The 9,372-nt window shown below is 54.3% G+C and overlaps 2 protein-coding genes across 2 annotated transcripts in view; one reads left to right on the top strand and one right to left on the bottom strand.

The window, feature by feature from the left end:
• Positions 1-5,600: 5,600 nt before the first annotated feature.
• On the top strand, positions 5,601-7,031 carry GUITHDRAFT_100409 (hypothetical protein; the record flags this gene model as incomplete). Its single annotated transcript, XM_005841084.1, has 1 exon — positions 5,601-7,031. The coding sequence occupies one exon, from the start codon at positions 5,601-5,603 to the stop codon at positions 7,029-7,031; it is 1,431 nt and encodes a 476-aa protein (XP_005841141.1).
• A 1,587-nt stretch (positions 7,032-8,618) lies between these two features.
• GUITHDRAFT_132555 (hypothetical protein) overlaps positions 8,619-9,372 on the bottom strand; it is a gene marked incomplete at both ends in the record, with an annotated part of 3,687 nt that continues 2,933 nt past the window's right edge. The window contains 3 exons of the mRNA XM_005841083.1: positions 8,619-8,756; positions 8,881-8,953; positions 8,999-9,111. Of these exons, the coding sequence (XP_005841140.1) occupies positions 8,619-8,756; positions 8,881-8,953; positions 8,999-9,111 (324 nt within the window). The remainder of the gene's footprint in view (positions 8,757-8,880; positions 8,954-8,998; positions 9,112-9,372) is intronic.

The raw sequence follows: 9,372 nt of genomic DNA, 5'->3' as shown, positions 1-9,372 counted from the left end.
ATCGATTCGGAACATTCAAGACTGCATTTCCGCGCGTTTGACTTGATGTTTCCAGATTCTTGACGCCAACGGTTCTCTTGCTCAGTTGCAGAAATCTGCATTGTCGCCTCCTTTCAACATGAGCGAATTACAGCAGGTCCTCCTCTCGTCCTTGCTCAAGAGCTCCCTGCTTCCTCCCTCTCTCCCTCTCTCCCTCTCTCCCTTTCTCACTTCCTTTCCTTACTCCCTCAGTTACTCCCTTTCTTGTTCCCTTGCTCCATAACTCAGTCAGTTCATTCCTCCATCTAATCCTCCCTGTTCTTCACTCCACATCTCTTCACATCTGTCAACTACTTGCTTGCCTTCCTCCCTACATCTCTCGTCGTGTTCCTCACTCGTCCCCCCCCTCCCCCCCTTCCACCGTCTCCTTCCATCCGGATCGCCGCTCCTCTCCTCACCTCATGACCGTGCGACCTGGCAGGCCCCAACCAACGTCTCTCGGAACGTGTTTCACTTCGTCTACTTCTCAACCTCCATGTACCGGCTCCTCCTCCCTCCCCTCCCGTCGTCCTCCTCATCCTCCCCCCCCTCCTGATCCTCGCTCCCTCATCTTCGCCTCCAGGAATCAGTTCGTTGCTCCCGCATTCTCCAAGGTTCACGGAGACCGACAGTCCCAGCAGGTACCCAGCAAGCACTCGAGCTGAACGACCTGACTTACCTCGCAGCGACTCATCAGGGGCTATCAGAACTTGGCGTTCTGGGTCCATGGACATGACAGGCAAGTTTTTCTCCCCCTTTCCCTTACCATCCCTGATGCCTCCTCTTGTGTGTCGTTCTCCTTGATATTTCTTTATCTCTGCCTCCTTCCTAATTCCCCCTCCCCTTGTTCTCCTCACTGCTCCTGCTCCTGCTCCTCTCCGCCCCGTCCCTCCTCCGCCCCCTCGCCTCTCCCTCCTCTTTTTTCTCCTTCCTTGCACTGTGCGTTGTATGTCCTCATGCTACCATGAGCACAGGAAGAACAAGCTGACGCTCTCGACGGACTCGCACCAGACCATTCTCTCCTGGATAGATCGGTGATCCTGCTCTCTTCTTCTGCCCCCTTCTCCTCCCCCCTTCTCCTCCTCTCTTCTCCTCCCCCCTTCTCCTCCTCCCTTCTCCTCCTCCCTTCTCCTCCCCCCTTCTCCTCCTCCCTTCTCCCCTCTTCCTTTCTTCCTCCTACTTCGCACGCTGAAGAACAAGGCAGGGACGTGGAGCTGTACGTGGCTCTGTCTCCCTTCATGGTGAGGCACTTTGGGGTGAACTTTGAGATATTTACAAACATGTCAGTCCAAGACGACAGCACTCGCTGCCTGCAACAAGATCCTCAAGTGGGTCAAGCGCGAAGAATCCTCGCTCTTCATCACCCCCCAGATGTGGTGAGGGGCCTCACCCCAGCATGGCATTGCAGGGGTCTGGGATGATGCAGATGGCCTGCTAGGAAGTCAGGAGAGGGAGGAGGGAGCGAGAGAGAGAGGAGGGAGAAACAGGAGAGGAGGAAGGACGATCTGGGTGAGGGAGGAGTGAGGAAGCAGAGAGAGTGGAGGAAGGGGCGAGAGGGATCAAAACAGGCACATTAGGACAAAGAAGGAATCGAGAGCGAGAGGATCATCTGAAGGGAATGAAACACAATCACAAACTCATTCACCTGGTCGTAAACTCCATCCAAGAGAACAGTCGACGAGATATTGGTCAGGTCCGCGTTGAGGTCCAAGAGCCTCTGGTGTGAGATCCCGAACCTCTTGGCAATGAACTCCAGCTGTTCCCCACCAGTCAACACGCGCGAGAGGCAGCAGGCTGAACGCTCACCGTGTCATCCCAGCGCGGCTTGTAGACCTGCCCAACATTGATGACAGCGTTGGTCAAGCTGGGCAGAGCATTGATGGACATTTGGTCCGGATGGCCGTACATAGGGTTCAGATACCACAGCTACGAAGAAGCGTCAGTGGAGGAAGGGATACGACGAAGAAGATGGGAGGAATACGATGTGTTGGCATACGATGACAGGTGGGAGGAGTGGAAGATGAGGGTTGTAGAGGAGCTGTCGAAGTGAAGGAAGAGGAACAAGGGGTGGGAGAAGGCGAAGGAGAAGAAGGGGGAGGAGAGGGAGAGGGAGAAGGAAAGCCTTGCTGAAGTAACAGGGATGACCACAGAACATCGAGGAGAAAGAGCTCAGGGGACGGAGGAGCGGTACCTGTAGCCAGTTGGTCTGGAACCTAGGAGCGATCTCCACAAACGTGTCGTCCATTTGCACCGCCCACTTGCACTTCTGAACCACCAGGGAGACGCAGCTGGTCGTGCAGATCTCATCGGGTCCAGGAACGACAGGGCAGCCGTCGGTGCTGATGCAGACGTCGAAACACACCATCCCTGACCACCCACCATGGTAGGGCGAGGGGATCCACTGAAAGTAGCCGACGAACTGGTTCCCGGCGCTGGAGTCTCCTGCCGATGCCTTGAAGGTCAGGCCGGGGGTCACGAGATCCTCTCCCACCTGTTCAGGAGGACAAGTCAGCACGCAAGGCAAGAGTCGAGCAAGGGTAACACTCACGATCTGTGCGAGGATGGGGGTTGAGGCCGTGAGGAGCGCCGACTGTCCGCGATCCATGCTTGAAACGCCGTCCTTCCAGTAGAAGCGGATGGAGGGAGGCGTGCTGATCGTCGCCTTGGGAATGTCCGACCTAGACACGTCGATCCTGATCTGCGCGAGCTGCCCCATCGTTGCCTGGAACACTCCCTGCACTGCGGGAACAACCGAGGGCGGGCTCCTCGGGAACGCGTCCACGTACAAGCACTTCTGCGGGCCGCTGTAGCCGGAGTCAGCGAAGGCCGAGGACACGCACAGGACGATCGGCTCGTCCTGATAGGTACACGGCTTCCAAGAGAAGACGCGTGTGAGTTCCTGCTCGCTGCTGTACCTCACGTAGATAGTGATAGTTGCCATGAGCTTCCCATTCATGTACGTCGAGGAGGTGACTGCGGTGTAGCCTGCAGTCGGGGAGGTGACAACGTCGAGGACCGGCGGCCCGCTCCCCCTCTTGAACAGAAGGTAGATAGCTCCTCTATTGCTCTGCTCCAACAAGTTCTGGTCCACTAGCGTGTAACCTTGAGAAATCGCCACGTCGACTTGCGACGAGTTCGCAAGGGTTATGTCGGTGACGGCAGCAAGCAGCGAGTAGCCTCCATCCATGGTGAAACCGTTCACGTTGCTGTTCAAGCGCTCAAGAATGATCGTGACCGACGCGCCGCCTGACTGCAGGTTGAAGTTGCTGTTGGCAACAGCAGACGAGAACGAGGGGATTGCCGCGACATTCACAAAGTCCCTGTTGGCGTTGGACAACGGGAGATCAGCCAAGGGATCTGTGTTCAACTTTGAGGCGCTGAACATCACATCGATCGCAGTCACATACTGTCCCAGTTCACTGATAGGGATAAGCTTCGCTCCGTTGGGCATGTAAGCAAAGTCCAACTCGCTCGGCTGCGTTGCGTAGATGAGATTCTTCTGTGAGGTCGCCACCATAGGGCTAGACTGCGCTCCTGTTGCAGCCACATAACGAAGCTCCATTGAAGGCCCATTGCTCGCTATGTACCACCTGACGTCGGAGTACGCCAAGTAACGTCCAAGGTTCAGCTGCTTCTTGCAGGGCTTGAGGAAGTCACAGGCGAACGTGTTACTGGCATCTGTGAGAGAAGTGAAATTGTTTTGTGCATTCAGCTTGATGGAGAAATCCCCCTCCACGTAGGCATTGCCCAACTTCAGCCCAATCGAGATGTAGTCGTTGACAGTGTTCGCACCGGCGACGTAGGGGAACTCAATCAAAGTGCAGGCATCGTTGGCTCCCATAAGAATGTTGGCAACCAGGCTCGAGTTTCGGATCTGCCAAGAGAAGGTCGCGGCTGACATGTCGTCGTCGGGCCAATGGAGGGTACCTCCGTTAAGCTGGATCAGAGCCTCCCTGCCCGCCACTGGAAGAGCGCAGACGCTGACGCGCCTCGTGGAGCTCTCGAACGGCAATGAGAAGACTGGAAGGGTGACAATCCTCGCAGAGGAGACCATGTTGCTAATGTCCACCTCCGCTCGAAGTTGGAAGTCAAGAGGAACTTTGCTCGTGGGGTCTGGCGGGTCCACAAACCACTTCCTGCAGCAGCCTGAGAGCCTAGCGGACCATGGAACCGTCGTGTATGGTTGGGAAGAGAACTTGTCAGCAGTAGAGATCGTGTATGCACCAGGGAACAGCTCTTTCAGTCCCTTGTACGGGCTGGAATACGTGTGCTCTACGTGCGATATCGCCATGAACCAATCCTCCTTGATCGAGAAGGTTGTCACATTCAATACCAACTCATACAAAGCCCCATCGCCTGCAATATCAGGTCAGTGAAGAACTCATCGCAGTCGGCATCAAACCTGTCTCAAAGGCCGTATGCGCTGGCCCGGCCCCAGTCTGCCTCGCCCCCAACATTGCAGCTCCCACGGGCGAGACCCCCGAGAGGTGCACGAGGTCTCCTATGGCAGGGTAGCCATCGACGCCTGAGAAGCCAGTAGCGACAGGACACGGCCAGTGGAACTTCCTCTTCCACATTGACGTGATCTCGAAACTGACGGTGTTGCCGTACATGTGCCTCCAGGCGATGGAGCCTGCTATGAAATGGCCGCCCGTCGAAGTGGAGAGCGAGAGAGACGCGTCCGGGCATCTGGCTGTTAGGACTGCGGAGGAGAGAAGACTGAGCACCGTTATCCTGGTCAAAAGACGTGCCATGATGGTCTAACGATCTTGATGTACTACTCGATCCCTTCCCCCGTTTCAACGCACCGTGGGGTTCAGTAGCCTGTCACAAGCTCATGCCTCGGGATGCTCGGCCCAACGAACCATCTTGATCGTCCCTCCTGTCTGCTGCTTATAATCCACACGCCATGGCCGCAACTTCGCCCTTGTTCCGTCCCTGCCCTGCCATCGCGACCCCGCTCGTCAAGGGACGCCAGCCGTTCACTACCAGGGGTGAACTAGCCCTACCCCCCTAACCCCCACCCTCATCATTTTGCCACCTACCCAGGTGTACTTTGTCGATGTAGGTACATTTGGGTATTGTTTTCATGAGAAAAGTACCCGTGAAAAGATGGATTGGCGAATTACCACCCCACTAAAAGTACCCCCACCCCCAAATACTTCAGACCCTCGAGTCCACCACCCTCTACACGCTCTTTTCATTTGTAACTGTTACCACAACGGTCAGGGCTGGCCCGGCGCTCACAACATGGGGGAGAGAGCGGGGAAGGGGAAAGAGCAGGGGATGGCGATGGCGATGCGCTTCGGGTAGACGCGCAGGGTGAAGACAGGAGGAAGAGACTGTCAGAAGCTGAGCAGGCTGGAGTGAAGCAGTAACAAGCTCCTTGAAGAGCAGCGAAAGCTTGAGCTGGAACACAGCAGGGACAAAGTATTTTGATGCAAAGACGGCTGTGCGAAGAAAACTGCTGAAAGAACAAACAACGATATCCGGTGAGGAAAACGTATACACATTCATCCTATTTGATTGTTTTTCGATTAGCTCAAACTCAATCCGATACGCTTTTCAACCCATTTTTCAAGATGCCAGCCAGCAAGGGGTTTGTTGCATGGTTGTTTGCCTGGGTGGTCACGATGCCTTGGATTGTCCATGGCTACAGGGGATCATTCAATCTCACCATTAGCTCGAAGACAAGAATGACCAAGATCACGCCGTTCTATGGGACAGAGCGGAACGGCAATGCATCCATTTCCGTTCAGATTGGCGGCGTGGGTAGGCCTCGGAAACCGCCCTCCGAGTATGTAAATATGTACCTGGCTGTCTTCAATGCCAAACAGTGGATCGACTACGACCTCAGCTCGTACGGGTCAGGCTCTGATGAGGGTTCTCCGTGCTCAACAGACGATACGCATCAGTGCATCCAACTTTGTAGCTTGCCCTCGGTCAAACGGTTCCAAGTATGGGGAGATCCTTACAAGCGCAACACAGGCCGGCAGTTCTACTCGTTCCCACTGACAGAGAGGACAGAGTATACCATCGTCCTCTTCTCCTGCAGCTCGCAGGCGCAGACTGAACTTGTCAATGTTGTCATGGATGTAGTTTTGCTGAACCCGGACGGAAAGCACCTGTCCATTGAACGCGCTCCACTGGAGATGATTTATCTGTTGGACCTGATCTGCTACGCAATGTTGACATTCTTGTGCATTGTGCAAAGATTTTCGGTCTACAAAGGAGTGAGATTGCACACGATCTTCGTTGTCACTCTCTGCATGAAACTCTTCCAGGTGATATTTGAGATGGTTTACTACAGAAAAATGTCTACAACAGGAATTGATGACGTTGCGTTGCTTGATGCAACAAGGATGTGTGACATCATGACGAATGCAGTCTTTCTCGCTCTGCTGCTACTCATCTCGCTAGGTTGGACCATAACACGTGATCGGCTGACAAAACGAGAGAAGCAGCTCTTTTGGGTGTTCTTCTCAATGTACGGGGTTTTCGGTCTGATGCATTCAATCTGCAACGATCCGAATTACTGTCAGAGCTTCCTCCTTGCTTTCTATGTCGTCAAGTTTCTCATCACTTTCTGTATCATAGTAGCTCTGAACGCCAACCTCGAGCGGTTGCGGGCTGGGACTCTTGAACTGTCTCGTCCCTTGACTCCAACGCAGCTTTATTGCAAGATCTTGATCTTCTACAACGTTCGCTGGACATTTCTTGCGATCCTCGTCTTCCCCATAGCCCTAATGTTTGTGGAGGTAGCAGTTTTGACATGGGAACAGGCATGGATTGGTATTCTTCTGCAGGAAATCCTTTACCTCTCGGTCTTTGTGGTAATTGCGCATACATTCAAGTTTTACAAGCAAGACCAATTGATGCAGTCCCAGCCTCCAGCTGTTCAGGATCCTCCAGGGATTTCTCAAGACAACAGTGGAGGCCAGCCTGAGGACCAAGCGGGGAATCAAGCAAATGGAGCTGAACAGCAGCAGACATCTCCGAGAGCTAATGAGTGAGAGACTGTGAGGCCGTTGTCCTTTAGCTAATCTGATGCAACTTGTGCAAGTTAGCATACCTACGACTGAGGCAGAGAGTGAGAGAGCTAAGGGAGGAAATGAAATGACATGCAGGCGGTGGCTGCTTTGTGATGTAGTTTTACTCTAACGTTGCTGCGCTAGCGCATATTAAATGAACCCAAACGATTGTCACAAACTTGACATTTCTAGTACTGAACCATAAGGCACCAAGCGAAAATGTCAGCGAGTCATATGTCAACGGGTCGATCAACATACCCTGGTTGGCCTGGTGGAGAACAGACGCTGTCCGCAGTTTCCTCCCGACATTCCGCAGTCCTCCTCTCCAACAGAGAAACCTTCAAGCTGAGCAGAGCGTCAGCAAGTGCAAAAGCTGGATTAGGCCTTGGGGGAGTGAGAACAGAAAGCCGGAGGAGGAGAGACTATGTTGCAGACGCAGTAGATACTTTCGCAACTGATAGAGGAAAGAAACAGCGAATTGGAACAAGAATCTTCACATCATGTTAATCCGTACTAGGCTCCGATATTGACACTAAGCTCAAAACAAAACGAACGGGTTTGGAGACAGTAAGCAATCAGGGAGCATCAGAACAATCAAATCAGCCTATAAAGCTGGGGAAACACTAGCATGATCCACTTGGGACCCCGTAAGAGGAATAAACTGGTTAGATCATCAGATCACACATGCCAAGTCGCTCATTATTGAACTGTCCACGTGTGATACAGTTTGATGCAGACGCAAATTTTTGCAAGACAGAGAGAGAAACTGGAAGCCGTTTGCGATACTCAAAAGCAGAGGAAATCAACAAATATATCATGATAAAAAAGGTCAAGGTTGTACAAGACAGATATCTAACCACCAAGCTCTTCAACGGGACTACACTGTTAACAAAGGCAACATTTCTTGTGTCGGAAGAAACAAACACAAGATGAGAAGAGGAATGACAGAGATCAACGAGAGACGCTTAGATCTGCATCATCGTTTTACAGCATCTCTCACCATCGTCGTCTTCTGCGACGGCTTCGCCTTTGGCGCGGTGGCTGCAACCTTCATAAAGAACATGGCGGCGACCTTTCAGACTCTACCCACCCCCCTCCTACAAAAATAAAAAAGTACCCCCACCCCCCTATTTTCAATATTTGACCCCGGTACATGAAGGAATCTTTATACCTCCACCCCCGTAAGGGGTACACCATGTCCATGACGTTCTCTTCATCCCCCTCACCCTCCGAGTCATCCCAGCCCCTCATCCAGCCCCTCATCCAGCCCCTCATCCAGCCCCTCATCCAGCCCCTCATCCAGCCCTCATCCACCAGCCCTCCCTCAGTCATCTCCCTCAGCAGTGCATCCTCAGCTGCATCCCCAGCTGCATCCCCCTCCGATGCCATCCCAGTGTCAGCGGGGGGGGGGGCGGCGGCCCGCCAGGCCGGCTGAGTCCGTGGGGGGCCGCATGCCGCCCGGCGCCGATTATCGGATGCCACGGACTGAGGCTGACTCAGACTGACGGTCACGGTGACTAGTCGAATTGTTTAGTTTACTTTCATGTCTGAAAAGTGACCCGGACAGGGTCAGATGATGTGCATGTGAGCTGGCGGGTAGTAACCAGCCAGCACAAGGTCGACAGCCTTCTTAATCTGCCGCTCCCACAAGGAAAACCAGCGGATGGTGTCGAACAAAGGAGACTGCCATCGCTGCTGCCGCAGCTCCTGCACATGCAGAGGTCATCTGGAGCTCGTCCTCTCCCCCTCTGTTCCTCCCCTCAGGTCTTCTATCCTTGCAGTGCCCTCCCTTCCCCTCCCCTCCCCTCCTACTACTCGGCTGAGATCGAACCTCTCTTAGCGCTCGCAGCCGGTCCCTCCGAGACAGCAGGCGGACGGCGATGTCCTCGTAGTCGGCGAGGTTCCTGAGCAGCCTTGAGTGCCTCCACCAGCGAAGCAGCAGAGTCTACCTGCTCACAGTCACTCCGCTCCGCTGCTGGAGCAGGACGAGAGAGGAGGCGACTCTTGCTGCCATCCCCTCACCCGCTAGTGTGAGGACAGGTACACCGCTCCACAGAGCGTCCTGTATGAGAGAGGTCATCAGGAGGAGGGGGTGAGGGAGGAGAGAGAGTGGGGAGGAGAGGGAGAGGGAGAGGGAGAGGGAGAGGGAGAGGGAGAGGGAGAGGGAGAGGGGGGAGGAGAGGGAGGGGAGAGGGGAGGGGAGGAGGGAGGGGGGAGAGGGAGGAGAGAGGAGGGGAGGGAGGAGGGGAGGGGGGAGGAGGGGAGGGAGGAGGGGATATAGTTGGGAGGACGTGAGATGTTAGAGAGGAGAGGTGAGAGACCT

Source organism: Guillardia theta (assembly GCF_000315625.1).
Source record: "Guillardia theta CCMP2712 unplaced genomic scaffold GUITHscaffold_4, whole genome shotgun sequence".
NCBI lineage: Eukaryota > Cryptophyceae > Pyrenomonadales > Geminigeraceae > Guillardia > Guillardia theta.
The sequence above is the reverse complement of the archived record's forward strand: the minus strand, read 5'-3'. Positions and strand labels throughout refer to the sequence as shown.